This window comes from Trachypithecus francoisi, unplaced genomic scaffold (genome assembly GCF_009764315.1).
Source record: "Trachypithecus francoisi isolate TF-2019V2 unplaced genomic scaffold, Tfra_2.0 Lachesis_group10, whole genome shotgun sequence".
In the NCBI taxonomy this organism is placed as follows: Eukaryota; Metazoa; Chordata; class Mammalia; order Primates; family Cercopithecidae; genus Trachypithecus; species Trachypithecus francoisi.
In genome coordinates, this window is record NW_022681455.1 from 81,162,933 (window position 1) to 81,179,415 (window position 16,483).

The following is a 16,483-nucleotide window of genomic DNA, read 5'->3' on the forward strand; positions in this document are numbered from 1 at the left end:
GCTGTGGACGTGGCTTTCACATCTCCCTCCTCAGAGGGCTGCCAGAGAGGGAGCCTTGTCTAGACAAAATGCTCATAAGCATTGGAATTTCTGCTGGGTTCTAGAAAGTCCTTTCTAGAAAGTCCTCTGGAACGGTGCACACAGCTCAGCCTTTACTTCCTGCGGTGGCTGCTTCTAGGATTCAGGCTGCTAATGCGTACCCCCACACACCCTGGAGCCCTTCAGGGCCCTGTCTCTAAGGGCTTCCCCAGCACCAGGCCCTGCGACCTGCTGGCCCAGCCCCTCCCATGAGCACCTCAGGGCCCACGCACCTGGGATCTCATGGGGCCAGTAGTCGTTGCAGTGGGGGCAGCGCGGTTCGGTGTTTGACTGGAAGTACTTGGCCACGCAGGGTAAGTGCATCCTGATCCCACAGGTTTCGCAGCTTTGACCCTGAAACAAGAAAGGCCAATGACGGCGGAGCTGGTGCACACCTCTGTGTTCTGCAAACCTCTGGGGAAGCCACAAGGAAAATGGGCAGCTGGCAGCATCGGGTTATCTTCCAGGCCCCAGATTAATACTGAAAATCCCAAACGCCTTAGTGCAGGGGAGTCTTTTGTTTGTTTGCTTGTTTGTTGCGGTGGGTTTTACTAAACAATTCTGAACACATGAACGCAGTGACAGAAGCCAAGGGCTGGCAAGCTCCTGCACTCAGATCCTGCAGGTGGCGTGTGGACAGCCACAGCTCTTCAGAAGCTTATTTGCTAATGTGGATCAAAAGCTTTCAAAAAAAAAATTGCACTTTGTCCCAGAAGCTCCGCCCAAGGAAATAATCACCAGGTGCCCAAGGATACAGGTGTGCGAGGCCCATGAGAGCAATTGCAATTATAAACAGCTACAGCTGCAAAACGACAGAAACTGAAAGGCACATCAATGTCCATGCTGGTTCAGTGGTTGCAAAGCCCTGCAAACTGGAGTAGACCACTCCGGAAAGCAGCAATTGATAGAGACACTCTGCCAAATACTCTGCCACAAAACTGCCAAGATAATGCAGGTTGCACAGAACACTCAACCTTCCTGAGAAAAATAAAGTAAGCGAGAGCCCTTGGACCCCAACAGCAGAACCAGGGAGGAGAGAGGCAGTGCGTCCCTGCAGGCCACAGTGGGGAGGTGTCCTCTGACACGTCCTGGGAGATGGCCTCCACCAGCTCTTGTGGAGGATGCGCGGGCAGTGCAGGAGGGCTGGGTCCAGAGCCAGGATTCCGGGAAGTACCTGTGCAGAGCCCCAGGAGCTGAGGGCCCAGCAATGAGCTCCCATGCCCTGCCCAGCGGGTACCTGGATGAGGAGGCTGTGACAGATATTACAGATCTTCACCGCGTCGGGGTACGTCTCCCGGATGTATTGCTCCATTTCCAGGATGGCCCGGCCATGCAGGGTGAACTCCCCTTCCTTCTGCAGGGACACACGGGAGGTGGCCACCCTCAGCCAGGCCCTCTCCCCATTCACTACCTCTGTTCCCTCTGTGATCCCACAGCCCAGTGCTCAGGAAGACACAAGGGTCTAGGCAGCTTTGCACCAACCCCAGAAAACAGGCATCAGTCACGCCCCCCTGGCAGAGCCTCAGCAAGGGAAACTGAGGCAAAGGCCCAAAAGGCATGGAGGCACAGCTCCCCGACACCCGCCTTTTCTCAGCATCTGTTGTGCCTTCAGACGTGACTATTCTGTCTGCACAGCAGTCCCAAGAGAGGCAGTCACAGCCCTCCTGCAGAGGAGGACGCTGAGGCCCACAAGGGGTCAGTCTCCCCAGGGCACAAACCCGAGCACCCACTGCTTCCATCCGCCACCCATCCCACTCCCAAAAAGCAGCATCCCCGGTGCCTCCCAGCACTTCTGCCTCCAACTGCAGTAGGGACCCTCAGAGATCATTTCCGGCAACATCACTTTACAGATGGAGCTGGAAGGAGTCTGGAGAGGGCAGACAGGCCCCATCACACCATGGGCAGTGGAGCCTCCAACGGAAGCCAGGCCTCCTGGTTCCCACGCCAGGGTGCGGTCTACCCATCATGCATCCTGAAAACCCTGGGAGAACCAGGAAGCACATGAATAACGCAGCTCCCCAGGCTGACCCTCCTGCCAAGTCACAGGAGGGAGGCAGCACTGAGGGAGACCCGAGGGAGGCAAATGACATGGGACCCAGGACACGGACCCATGCAGGCTGATTCCAGTTTCTCCGCAGTCAGCTCATGCATCGGACGTGAACCACGCCAGGAGATGGCATCACTGAAGCCTGCAAGTCACCCGAGTGCTCAACTGCCTTTCCTGTTATTTTCTAATTTTTACAAGCAAGAGCTGTCACTCCCGTTTTTGTTTTTTGGTTTTTTTTGTTTTTGTTTTTTTGTGTTTTTTTGAGATGGAGTTTTACTCTTGTTGCCCAGGGTGGAGTGCAATGGCATGATCTTGGCTCAATGCAACTTCTGTGTTCTGGGTTCAAGCAATTCTTCTGCCTCAGCCTCCCAAGTAGCTGGGATTACAGGTGTGTGCCACCACGCCCGGCTAATTTTGTGTTTTTAGTAGAGACGGGGTTTTGCCATGTTGGCCAGGCTGGTCTCAAACTCCTGACTTCAAGTGATCTACCTACCTCAGCCTCCCAAAGTGCTGCAATTACAGGTGTGAGCCACTGTGCCCAGCCAAGCTGCATTTACTGAACACCTACTATGCGCCTGAAACTGCACCCAAGGCTCACCATTCATTACTCACTCAGTCCTCTGCGGGCCCATCAGGGGAGGGGTAGGAGGGGTGCCCTAGGCCTCAAAGAAGACGAGAGCCCAGGCAATCTCCCAGGCACCTCGCCATGACACTTGGAAGTCAGGACCTCTTGTAGGGAGCAGTCCTGGGGTGTATGGAGGTGTGTCCATCAGCAGACGTCCAGCTCCCATGAGCCACGCTTGCTCTCAGAGGCCTCCCCGCTGACCCCAACCACCCACCACCCCTGGGCTTCTCCTGGCCCGGCAGCTGCCTCAGCACCTCCATGCTGAGCCAGTCTCGCACAGGACTGGCTGTCCAGGAGTGACATGTCCCTGGGGTGATATGCCCACCTGGAAGGGCCTTGGCAGTGGACCCCTGGCTGTTTCTGTGGGAAGCCCTGTGTCTGAGAAACCAAGGATCAGACGCTGACGTGTGGTTTCTCTGATCGAGGTGCTGCCCTAGGAAGACCTGTCCTGGGTAAATGAGCACCCCACCCCTGTTCTCAGCGGTTCCTCCAGAGTACCGCAGACCTCAGGGCAACCTTACCAGGCCATGTAGGTCAGAGAGTACTGGACCCTCACAGAAACCTGGAGCCGGCAATGTCTCCATCCTGCAGATGAGGAAACAGTCTCTGCAACAAGAAGCTGCTTGCCACAGGCAGCAGAGGAACCTGTGGAGTCTCACTACACAGCCCTTGCCATACAAGCTTTGTTCCTTCGTCCTCCTCAGGGCCCCAGCAGGCCAGGCAGTCAACAAGAAGCCTCGCTAGGGCGACTGCCCAGCACCAGTGCAGAGGGCCCCCTGGTACTTCTGCAGCGCTCCTGCAGGTGGCAGCTTCCGGATCCTCTGTCCACACTCCCTGGAGCTCAGAGGCGCCCTGCAGAAGGCGGTGCCAGCACTGTCACCAAACTGAAAAAGGTACAGACTACAAGCGCCTGCAGCTACAGCTCACCCCCACAGACTCCAGGGCGGTGCCTCTCCTATCCACCACAACCCTCTCCAGACACCAAGGGCAGACAAAGGGCAAGTCAAATCATAAAGCTGGGGGCACGCCCTGCAAGCCATGCACAATGATGGTGGCGTGTGCTAGGCACGCATGCTCTTGGGTGCAGAGCAGGGTGCAAAGTGTTGTGAAGTGGAATGTTGGGGCACTTGGCTCTAGGGGCTGGGATAACAGGTGACTTCAGTAGGTTTCTTTATGCATCCTGACATGTTCTAATCCTCCTATAGTGAACAGGTATTCCTGTAACATTTTTTGTAAGTTTTAAACTCTGTTCCTCTGTAACCTCATCCACCCATTCAGTCATCCAATCAGCAAGCATTTATTGAGCGCCTGAGGTGCCAGGCACTAGATTCTGCAATGGGAACCAGCCATGAAGAGGTCATAACCCCTGCCCTTAAAAAACTTAGCCCATGGCTGGGCACAGTGGCTCACACCTGTAATCCCAGCACTTTGGGAGGCCGAGATAGGCAGATCACCTGAGGTCAGGAGTTCGAGACCAGCCTTGTCAGTATGCAGAAACCCCGTCTCTATTAAAAATACAAAAATTAGCTAGGCATGGTGGCACATGCTTGTAATCCCAGCTATGTGGGAGGCTGAGGCAGGAAAATCACTTGAAGCCAGGAGGTGGAGGTTGCGGTGAGCCGAGATTGTACCGTTGCACTCCAGCCTGGGCAACAAGAGCGAAACTCCATCTCAAAAAAAAAAGAACAACTTGGCCCTAAGAAGGGCTGCACCACAAGCGAGAATGGTCAGTTATAACCTGAGCAGTCCTAGAACATTCTCTAGTACCAAATACAGCCCGGAGGGCAAGAAAAACTGTGACAAAGCCATTGATGGGAGCTGCAGTCCCCAAACTGGGGCCTGAACTCAGCCCTGCTACTCTCAGGGTGTCCGATGTCATCCAGACCCCTGAGCTGTCAGCTAAAAACGAAGCTATGGAGCCACTGCAGGACAGCAGGCAGCCTCCGAGACAGGACATACGGGAATGTGCCCAGCAGATCCTGCACTCACCAGGAGCTCCCAGCCCTGACCTCACCCCTGTGACCTCTGCCCTCACCCCGTGACCTCTCCACCCTTTCTTCCCATCAGGTACCCCAGGAACTGAATTTGGGTCAGGTTCCTGGTACAGGCCCACCCTACATGAAATTAGTAACTCAGAACACAAACTTCCCCAACCCAGAGGCAAGCCTTCTTGAAAAGAAGTGGAGAATCGCTGCAGCCACAAGCAGCAGCCTCTGGCCACGAGTCCGACCACCAAGTGAGGAAGTGGGGACCTGACGTAAGCGCGTCCTCAACACACACGCGCACGAGCACCTGGGAGGGCACAGCTATGGTCAACTCAGCAAACATTGAGCTGTTGAAAACAGGGGTGCCTTTTGTGGAAAAAGAACTGAAACATTTGTTCTGCTCCATTCAGCAGGACTAGACATGGAGGCGGGGCAGCATCTAGAAACTGGAGCTGCAGTGGGGCCTGTCCCAGACGTCACAGCTCCTTTCCTGAAGCTTGTCTATGCCTCTTCTAAGCACTGACCCTGAGGAACTCACTACTGACAAAAACGACAGTGGTAACGTCGCCAGTTCCTCTGCTGCCTCCCCCGCGAGCCAGCCAGCGCAGCACGGAGCACGTTACTGGGAGGTCCCATTCCTGCTCCTGACACGCCCAGCCCCAAAGGGGAAACGACAACTCCCCTCTTAGAGGGAACCTGAGGTCACCTGGCTCAGGGTTCAGACCCGGGTCAGATATCACAGCCACACTCGCAGCCACGGAACTGCCCTGCCTTGCAGTCTGTGGGCTAGAGGCTTGGTCCCAGGGCCCAAATCCCTGGGTGCAGCTCCTGGCTCTGCCATTCTGGCTGTGGCATCCTGAACACATCATGTGGGTGAACAGGGAGTGGGAGGCAGGAGAGGTGAGGCCCAAATCCTCCCCACAGGGTCACTGCTGGAATGCATGAAAGCAGATAACGGATCTGAGAAGGCTAGGCTCCATAGACATCAGTTGGCTACAAATACGATTTTGGAGAAAAAACTGCTATTCACTCGAAAGAGTGAGCCGGACTGGAAAACCATGAGACAGTACCTCAATTAGCCACTTGTTTTGGACAAATTTCTGCAGCACCTGCTCCGCTTCCTTCTTCCTCATCTTCTTGCCTTTAAGTTGATCAACCAGGTTCAAAATGTTTGTGGAAGATGCAAAGCCAGTTTCTGAGTCAATAATTAGTTCCAGCTGGAAGAAAGAGCAGGTACCATGCTTCTCTATTAAAATGGCAAAAATAACTTTTAAATGGCAATACCAAGTCTGGCAGGGGTGCAGTAAAACCACTCAGATCACAGGCAGAACTGTACGCTGGCATGGTATTCTGGGAAAACAATGGCATATGCATCAAGAGTCAGGACTGTGCTCTGTTCTTTTGACTCAGAGGTCACTTCGATAACATCCTCCCAAATAAATCATCTTAATGTCCCCAAATCAAAAAGGGTCGCCTTGCTTCATGGCTGGCCTCAGAGGCAGCAAGAGACAGACACGGCAGGCAGGAACCTCTGGGGAAGACAGGTTCCTGCACACGCAGTGTGTGCTCAGCTCAGCACCTGCTCCTCAACCCTGGCAGCTAATAAACTCCAGGAGAAGACCTAAAAGGAATGATTCCAACGCCTGGTTCTCAGAGATTCGGATTCGACAGATCGCAAGTGGGGCTGAAATGTCTGAATTCTTTTTCACCTCTGCAGTTATGTAGGCCTGAGAACCACTCTTAGCCATGTGTTTGACCAGAGGGCCGAGCAAATAGCTCTGAAGCCTGGTAGAGCAATGCCTCTCAAATGTGCACAGGCAAATGATTCAGTGGGCACCTGGCAAAAATGCAGATTCGGACTCAGCAGTCTAGGGTAGGGACTGGGACCGGGCCTTTCTAACAAGCTCCCAGGCGATGCTGCTGATGCTGCTGCTGATGCTGCTGCTGCCTTTCCCAGATGGCACTTAGAGCAGCCAGGTAGGAACGCCTGTTACTACCAGTGAGGCCCTGCTCTTGCCCATCCAGCTGGGGCTCACACCTGGCCCAGCACTTCCTTCCCAGGCAGCCATGGGGGCCCCTGACAGCTGTGAATTCCAGATGGGTAGACAGTGATATCTCCCTGCAAAGCCTTTTCTCAGACAGCAATGGTGGCCCATGTCCCCCCAGTGGTCCTTGAAGACTGCAGTTGCCACTTCTAATGACTGAGACAGAACTTTCCCATAAGAAGCCCAGCGAATGGGTGACGAGGATTACTCTACTTACAGCCTTTCTAAACAGATCCAGTTCATTCTCTGCAAAATCCGTAGCCATTTTGGAAACTGAAGTTGTAGCAAGATTCACCTAAGAAATAAGTCAGCGCAACAGTCAGGCTGTGGGGTTAACGTGTCGCTGGCTCTCCCTCCCTCCCCTCCTCCGTCTCTGGCCAGTCACTGAGCTCCTGTATCCAGGCACTGCGAGCCGCAGGATAGATCTGTAACCAGGCATATACTACAGACTTTATTCTTTAGCTCAGTCAACATGCTGGACCCTCAGAAGTTTCAGAACTCCAGAGGGTGTGCAGTATTTTCCAAACTCAGATAAATTTGGGAGATTTGTCTACATGTTAATGGAGCTTCTAATGCAAAAGGCACTGAGAAGTCTGACAGCAAGGAAATCTGCTTTGCTGTGTCTGACCAGCATTTCCACAGTTCTTTGACTGTGTCATGTTTTTTCCAGGGAATTGAGTTTGGGAAACCCTGGACTAGAGTGCTTCTTTCTGAGTGAGAGCCTGGCTGGGAGCAGCCAGATGTCCTCTGACCAGCCCGAGGTGTGTCCTAGCCAGGGATGGGCCATGTCAGCTTCCCACTCCTGTGTTTCACCCTGATCCCTACCTGTGAGAGTAAATCTGAAAACCACTGAAGACCCCACGTGGGTCACAATCCTTGACACTCCTACACACAGTTTCTTTTCATCGCTTCTATGTCTTATTCTAAGTAAAAAACCATTTCTCCCTTTATTCCTAATATTCCATACATTTGGAGTGACTTCTTTACAAAGAACTGTCCAAAAGAGAAATCAAACCAAAGCAAACACAGGCTGCCTGGGCCCTGTCCCAGCTCCTCAAAAATGCCACTAGAGGGCTCTGCCGGGCACTCACCAACGCATAAATGGGTCTCCCGTCATCTTCCGTGACTCCTCTCTTTATCTCAATATACAAGGACTCCAAGACACTGTTAATGTTGTTGATGAAGTCTTCCAACTTATCTACAGTGGCATTGCCTGGATATAAACAGACCAAAAAAGGGGGGTGACGGGGGGCCTCATCAACAAAACGTAGCTTGCTTGAATCATTCCATCCCATCTCAACACAGGGGACAGCAACCCCAGACACCGGCGGAGGCTGCAGCCTCTTGGGTGGATGCCAATGCCGCGTGGCTTCTTTCTTCCTGGAGTACTTGGAAGACAAACAGACAACAGATGGAGGGCGTTGTGAGGCAGGAGGGCCGGGGAGATGCTATCTGCAACCACGGAGGCTGCCGCGGGCTTCCTGTCTTTGCTCGCTGCCTCCTGATGAGAGTCCGGATCAGCACCTTCAGCGTATCACTCAATGATGTGCTCAGAGTGTGCACTAAGCTCCCGCTGCACGCACATCCCATCCCATCTCAGCCCTTCTACCTCGTCCCCAGTGCCCCGCGAGCGGCCTCTGTCCCTCTGCATCCCCACGTGTCTTAGGTGGAGCTTTATTCCTTTCTTTTTTTATTCAATGTCCACTTATCCTCACTTACATGCCAGGCTTGTGCTGGGTCCTGGGCTGGAACAGTAAGAATAACAACAACCAGGGTGAGAAGGGCGGCTTGCAGCAAGCCCTCAGCATAGAGAGGCCCTGTCCCGGGCACCTTTTGTCATCATGAATCCACCCTCCAGCAGCTATCTGGGCACAGGGAAAGAGGCTGAGACGCAGAGAGGTGAACTGACTCACCCAGAGTTGCACCACAAGGCCGGGGCTTTGACCTCTCTGTCACCCACCTCCCCTGGCCCTGCCAGCAGGACGCTCACAGCCCAGGGGCCACCATCCAGGTCCATCAGTCTGAGGAGGGGGCACCCACAGTATTGCCGGGGGCTCAGCTGAATGGACACTGATCAGCCAGGGAAGGAAGGAGGGCAGAGAGGCTGCAGTAGGGAAGGGAGCCAGATCACACAGGGCCTGTGACTGGGGACAGCAGGGCCTTTCTCCTGCGGCACCAGGAAGCCTCTGAGCACTGGAAGCAGTGGAAGGACATGTCTAGCGCTGTGTACCTTTCATGCTGTGAAACTTTTTTTTTTTTTGAGACAGTCTCACTCTCGCCCAGGATGGAGTGCAGTAGCACAATCTTGGCTCACTGCAACCTCCACCTCCGGGTTCAAGCAATACACCTGCCTTAGCCTCCCGAGGAGTTGAGATTACAGGTGCCCACCACCACGCTCAGCTAATTTTTGTATTTTTAGTAGAGATGGGGTTTTACCATGTTGGCCAGGCTGGTCTCGAGCTCCTGACCTCAGGTGATCCGCCCACTTTGGCCTCCCAAAATGCTGGGCTTACAGGAATGAGCTTGTGCTGCGAAACTTTTTAAAGCAAGAGTATGTATTACTGTTTTCACTGTTTTTATGTATTAAAATAAATAATTTCAAAAGATTCATGCCTTAGAAAATCATTCTGGAAAAAAAACTGCAAGAAAAACCAGACAATATGATAGATACATTTATGTGTGAAACAAAAACAGAACCAATGAAACAGTCCCACAGGAAAAGGCCCAGCAGGTTGCCCACTGGACTGACGACCAAGGCCGTCGCCAGGAAGGGACTAAACGGGGGTCATCACAGCGCACTCACGCTGTGTGTCTATGTTTGATTTCTTATAGACAGAGGCATTTCTAAGCTACCCATACAACTCAAAAGTCATAAAGTTAAAAAAAAAAAACAGAAGATCACGCTGGTGAAAATGGAGGGCGTGGCCGTGTGAAAGAGTCAAGGACAACCCAGGCCAGTGAGCTCTATCAGAGGATCAGGCTGTGGGGGCCCAGAAAAGCCGAGAACAAAGCCCAGGGCAGTGACACTAACGCGCCATGCTCAGCGAGGAGCTAACCTTCCATTTAAGTAAAGTTTTTAAAAGGCAGTTTAAATTAAAAAGTAGTCATAATAAGTGGGTGGCACGTGGACATGGTGAAATTGTAACATATGACAATGGCATCTGGCCTCAGTGGCTGGAGAGTAGGCATCAGGAGGGAGGCATGGCCTGACTTCCTGCCTCCACACCCCTGCTCAGGGGTCCCTCCTTTCTGAAAAGCTCTCCCTCCACTGCTGCAGCCACCTCAGATGGCCTGTTTTTCCAGGAAATGTTCTCTTCTGCCCCCGATGCTGTCTTCCTCTTCCACACCACGCAAGGCAGCTCTTTGCTGGCGTGGGAGCCAAGCTGTTCCGTACCTGCCTGTGCCGGTGACTTGGGCAGACACACTTTTCCACCCCCAAGGGCAGCCAATGCTGGATAGCTCAGACGCAAGGGGCCCAGACACCAAAAAGCCTTGCTCAGTGCAGAGTGAGTGACAGGAGCCCTGTCCACCCAGTGTGACACCGGGGCAAGTCCCACCTCCCTCTGAAAGTGACAACTCACATTTTCCACTAACGAGGCCCCTCCTGGGTGTCAGTGAGAACAATGGGCCCTGTGGGCAGATGAGAGGCATTCTGCTCTACTGGACTTTCCAGACACCCCATTGCGGGGAGGGAGCCAGCAGCCCTCTCTGCCCTTCCCCTCTCCCCACTGCCTCTGGTTTGGCGTCCGGCCTCATTTTTCAGAAACCATGAATGTTTTGCTGTATTTTTATCTGACCAACCACTTCCTCCTACTGTACTCGCTCACTGCAGACACCAGCCACCGCTTGGGCGCTCCCATTCTCTCCGCTCTCACCCTCTCTTTCCTTCCACACGCTTCCTGCATCGGGGTCGTGTCCACGATCTCCATCGCTGACCCTGTAACTGTTTCTCACGGAGGCCCCACGCCCTTGCAGCTCCTCTTAATTGTGACCTGAGAAGAAACTTCTCTTATGCTCAGCAAACCCCTCAACTGACTCCTTTTGGCAGCAACAGAGGCGGCGTGGTGGCATGGGGCTGGCAGCAGAGGTATAGGCTCCAGCCCGTCCTGCCCTCCGGCTCTGTGGGGCCCTGCGTGAGCCTCTCCCACACTTCTCATCTCTAACAGCCACACACGGTCTCGCCTCCAGCCTTACACATGTCCAGAACCCTCTTCCCTCCCGCTTCTCCACCACCACTCCTGGCTGGACCCCAGCCTCCTGGTCCTCTGGCAGCCTCCTGTACAGGCCTTCCCCAACCAGATGAGCTGCACTTCCCAGCTCTGTCCTCCCACGGCTCCAGCACTTCCTTCCTCATCACACGGTGCTCCGGCTACTGTGTCCGGCCACCCTGAAACAGGAGTCAGCTGGTGACGCCTGCCAGCCCAGCAGCCATGTCCCTCCCTAACGAGACCTTTGCCTTTTTTCTTTCTTTTTTTGTTTAGAATTGTCTTTCTCTTACATTTGTGGTTTTGGTGAGAGAACAATTCCAGGTACAATATTCAGGGAACCAGAAAGCAGAAAGCTGAAGGGACCAGAGATTAGGGCAGCCAGGAGTAGACAGAGAACCCATACCAGCCAGACACTCTCGCAATCTGAGCAAGGGACAAAAGGAAGCTTGGAGGTGGCTCCAGCCCAGAAGCTACAGAGGGCCAGCTGCTCTGGCCATGTGGTGGTGCCATGCTTCCTGCCCATCCCGACTGCGCACCTGGCCACCAATGAATCCTACGTGTCCCTCCCCCAATAGCATCTTGATACATTCCTTTTTTTTTTTTTTTTTTTGAGATGGAGTGTCACTCCATTGCCCAGCCTGGAGTGCAGTGGCGCAATCTCAGCTCACTGCAACCTCCACCTCCCAGGTTCAAGTGATCCTCCTGCCTCAGCCTCCCCAGGCACTGGGACTACAAGTGTTTCACCACCACGGCTGGCTAATTTTTTGTATTTTCAGTAGAGATGGGATTTCACTGTGTTGGTCAGGCTGGTCTCAAACTCCTGACCTCAAGTGATCTGCCCACCTCAGCCTCCCAAAGTGCTGGGATTACAGGCATGAGCCACCATGCCCAGCCCCGACACATTCCTTTCTCAGAACTGCGGTCTCTTGCTTGCTCCCAAGACCCTTACGATGCCCACTAAGTGCTAAGGTGGCACCAGATCGCTGCTTCCCAGCCTCAGGTCTTCAGGACAGCTAATGTCCACAGCTCTGCCCCTGCTGTCTCCTCTGATCCTGGAGCCCTGGTGGAGAAGCTACAGTTTGCCAATCTGTAGGGATACACTGGGCTAAAGGCATGTCTGAGGATCCTTTTGACCTCAATATTCTACAAGCCCATGGTCATGATAAAGAGTGTGGGATAAAGTCCATATCGTGGGATTCTGAGACAGCTACTTTCAGAGTTAGAAATACCACTTTGAGGACTTAGGAGTTAATTAATACCACTCCTTTTCAGAATCCAGAACCAACTGAAGAAAAAGGCACACCCTTCAGTAAATATCAAAACATCAGGTTTTCTGTAGGTAGGGCTGGATCAGAGGCTGGTTCTCTGCACACCGCCAACCTCCAGTCAGTGATATGGGAGGCCCAGCTACGAGGACAGAGGAACGAGGCCCTGGCCCTACCACAGATGTCTCCCCTACAGGGAAAGAGATACCGAAGCCAGGACAACCAGCACCATGTTTGAATCAAGCAAGTTGAACCTCTAAACCTCTAAACACAGTGCCACCTGTGTTTTCTCTACTTGGAAGAGGCAGGGTGTGTCTGGATTTCTTAAGGGCTATAGTAAAGTAGTTCGTGTTAGGCTAAAATCAAGGGGCCTGCAAATGTGTGACTGTAATTCACCTTATTATGTGCCAGCACTATGCATTCTCATGGTTCATTTCATCATGACAGTAACAGTAACTCCATAAGGTGCATCACTAATATCATCTGTATATATAGGAGGCTTGGAGAGGTTAACAACTTGCTCATAGTTTCTGTAACTTGGAAGGAAATGGAGCCCAGGCTTGCCCGACCCCAGATCCTAAGCTACCAGGCACTAAGCCACATGGGCTCCGCAGCACAAGCCTGAGGACATCCTGTATACCAGACCCCACCGTCATCTCATCTACACCCTCCTGCACCTGCCCTGTGCTTCAGAGTCACCGAGAGAGACTGGGCCAACAGGGAAGGATGGAAGGCATCTGGGCACCTGATTAAGACTCCAGAGGTGGTACCCAGAGAGGAGCTGCACTCACAGAGGAGAGGCATCGGATCGGCCCGGCCTGGCCCAGCCCAGCATCCATCATCCCCCTCAGGCCAGCCCAGGCCAGCCCAGCATCCATCATCCCCTCGACCCAGCCCACTACATCATCCATCATACCCCCAGCCCAGCCCTGAGCACTGGGCCAGGTCCAGGGTTCGGGGACAGCATGCAGGGCAGCAGGAGCAGCTAAGGAAAGGCAAAGACCCTGGAGCGGACAGAGCCACTCTTCCTTTAGCAGGAAATGCCTGTCAGTGGTGGCAACTGAAAATGGGCCTCCAGGCAAGTGACAAGCACTGAACAAAACAGGACACTTCTCCCCTAAGAAGGAGGGTTGGCTCAAGTCATCTTGAGAGATTACTTTTTTAACTAATTCTGTACACATTTTCTCCTTTTCTTTTAAAATTAAATTTTAAGGCCAGGTGTGGTGGCTTACACCTGTAATCCCAGTACTTTGGAAGGCCAAGGCAGGAGGATCACTTGAGGTCAGGAGTTCAAGACAAGCCTGAGCAATGGATCAAGAACTCATCTCTACAAAAAAAAATTTAAAACTCAGCCAGGCATGGTGGCATGTGGCTGTAGTCCCAGCTACTTGGGAGGCTGAAGTAGGAGGACAGCTTGAGCCCAGGAGTTGGAGATTGAAATGAGCTATCATTGCATCACTGCATTCTAGCCGGGGTGACAGAGACAGGCCACCTCTCAAAAAACAAAAGAAATGATGTAAGTTAAATTGGAATGAACGTTACCAATGAGCCTCTTCTTGCTATATCAGGGTCCCTGCTTCCCAGAGGCTACTAGAACCTAGAAATTCACTGTGTGCTTGGGCAGCAGGAAATTGGGAAGTCTACTGCCCTGACCTCTGACCAACAAATAGTTTTGTTCTAAACTAAGCACTAAAAATACAAAATGTTATTTTTAGGCAGAGGAAATAACAGCAAAAAATAAGACTCCAAGGGCCCAAGCCACTGTGAGCCAACTTGCCCTGAGACAGCCCTCCCGACAGAGAGGGCGGACGGGTGGTCCTGCTACCACAGCACTGAGGACAGGGCAGGGCAGGGCAGGCCCCAGATGAGACGGGAGTGGTGAAGTGGAGCTGACCCAAGAGAGCAGACCCTGGGCTGGGAGGAAGGGCTGACGGGCAGGACACGGGGCTGGGGAGGTTTGGGAGGGGCCACGGGATTTCACCTCTCAGCCTGTAGGTCTCATCTTTCCCCCAACAGCCTGGGGGAAAAGATTCTCTGGACCTTCAGGCTCGCAGATGCAAAGATGAGAACTGCCACGGGCACTTCCGAGCACAGCCAGTGAACAATGCTGGGAAGAGCAGGGTGGAAGGAGAGTGGCTGGTCTGTGGTAGATCACTTAGAGACAAAGTATCCTCTCCATGGGTGCACCAGCGCATTCACTACACACTGCAGCACGGCTCCCCACCTCTCAGCAGACCCTCAGTGACCGCCGCAGAGGCGAGCCAGAAAGGATCGCTGCTTCTCTTTCTCAGAGGTCAGGGAGATGAAGGACATACTTAAGATGGGACAGGAAGTGACAAAGTCCAGACCAGAAACCCGATGTCTGGCCATTAGCTGGATGCAATCACGAAAGGATGTGGGCATTCATCAGAAAAAAATTCTTACATATATATGCAATGATGTTGAGAATACTTCAAAATAACGTGGGTAAGCAGGTACAAACATAAATAAAACAAGATCCGTCCTGCATTCATCATCTGAACTGGGTGACGGCACACGGGACTTCACTGTGTCAGTCTCTCCACTTTTCTGTTTGACTTTTTCCATAATAAAATGTTTAAAAAATACTTCAGTGCTCAACAATCATATAACTTGACTCCTTGACCCTCAAGAATCTCAATTTAAAGAGAAAAGTGAGTGTCCTGTGACAAGGTAGATTAGCTCAGGGCTCCAACAGTAGGGAAGGAATAGGATTTTAATAACATGTGGTCTTAAAACCTATTGTTCTGAGATCTGTACACAGAGTTCTTTTCTTCTTAAACTTAAGAAGTTTATTACAATCAGAAAGTCTGCTCTTTAGCCTCACTCAAATGACAGAGCATAAAACTTATTTTATGTTACTGGGCACAGTACTTGCATCTCAGCTGCATGCATTTATGGTCCTAAAACCTATGCTACCACTGCAGGAGTGGTGATGGGGACATCCACTTGCTGTCCCTATCTACGCAGCATCTATGGAACATTCCCCTGGCTGGAGGTCTATCAGTCAGGACTCCCACTGGCAATAAAGCAGTGTTCACTGGTTTATCACGCTAAAGTTCTGGATCATAATGGGAATCGTCATGAGAAACATAAACTACTATATATTTTGCTACTGATGCTGTTCATACACATTTCATCTTAATCCCACCCACTGAAAACAGGTGGTCCATCTATCCTTGAGATGAGTGGCGGCTCTGACACCTTCGGTGGCGCTCTGGTTCCCACCCCTACCCATGCAGGAGCCCTTGCAGAGTTGATACAGGGGCTCTGCAGGGGACAGGAGAGGAGGCTTCCTAGTCACCCAGGCCCTGAAACCAGAGCAGTTCTTCCTGATCCCTGCTGGGTAAGCCTCCTCCTGCTCAGATTGCACTGAGCAAGTGAAAATGGATAAATCCGATGCCTACAGAGGCAGGCAGGAAGCACAGCTGCAGACAGCTCTGGGCACAGCAGGGAGCTGGAGGCACACATTCTACCAAAGAAGGTAGCACTGCTCTGCTTCAGCCGAGTGCCCGAGCTTTGGGTGTTCACACAGAATCTCCTGGCGGTTGTTTTCTGTTTAACCTGGTCATTCTCAAAAAGTACAAACACTGTAGTGCAAACAAACAATGCCTGTAAGTTATATGCCACTGACAGTTCACCATCTCCCAATTCCGATGTGGGTGGGAAACCTGCTGTCATAAGACACAGTGACTAATGAGGCCACTCTGCTCCCTGACCCGCCAGATAAGCAGTTACTATTTCTCACACCGGCTGGACTGTGAGCAGCTCAAAGGAATGGACTGTGTTACTACCATTCTTCTGAGAGACTGAACATACAGACGGCCAATGGGCTGCAGCCAATGGCCAGACCACGTATAAAAGCAGAACTCCAACCCAAAATCTACAGCAACCTGCCCAGAAAGCCAGCCCACCACCTCCAAGTGAGAACTGTAGGAAGCCAGGCCAGTCCCCCAACAACCAGTCCAGAAGCCAAAACTAACCCACAATTATGGCCCAAAAGGACTAGCGCAGGATCAGTAACTGATACTACCCTAACTGATTTTATTTTGTATTTTAGAGATGGGGTCTCACTCTGTCATCTAGGCTGGAGAGCAGTGGTACAATCACAGCTCACTACAGCCTCGAACTCCAAGGTTCAAGTGATCCCCCCACTTCAGTCTCCCCAATATCTGGGACTACAAGCACGAGCCACTATGCTCAGCTAACTTT

The 16,483-nt window shown here is 52.4% G+C and overlaps 1 protein-coding gene across 4 annotated transcripts in view; it reads right to left on the reverse strand.

Moving 5' to 3' along the window:
- The window catches only part of NSMCE1 (NSE1 homolog, SMC5-SMC6 complex component), a 42,441-nt gene that overhangs the window by 431 nt on the left and 25,527 nt on the right, over positions 1–16,483 (reverse strand). For 2 of the 4 annotated variants that reach the window (XM_033217890.1, XM_033217891.1), the window contains exons 3-7: positions 7,872–7,993; positions 6,998–7,075; positions 5,806–5,952; positions 1,316–1,432; positions 312–432 (exon numbers count right to left, since the gene is read on the reverse strand). In XM_033217890.1, the coding sequence (XP_033073781.1) occupies positions 312–432; positions 1,316–1,432; positions 5,806–5,952; positions 6,998–7,075; positions 7,872–7,993 (585 nt within the window). Of the gene's footprint in view, positions 1–311; positions 433–1,315; positions 1,433–5,805; positions 5,953–6,997; positions 7,076–7,871; positions 7,994–10,361; positions 10,479–16,483 lie in introns of those variants that run through there. The other 2 variants (XM_033217893.1, XM_033217892.1) reach the window with 2 other exon arrangements.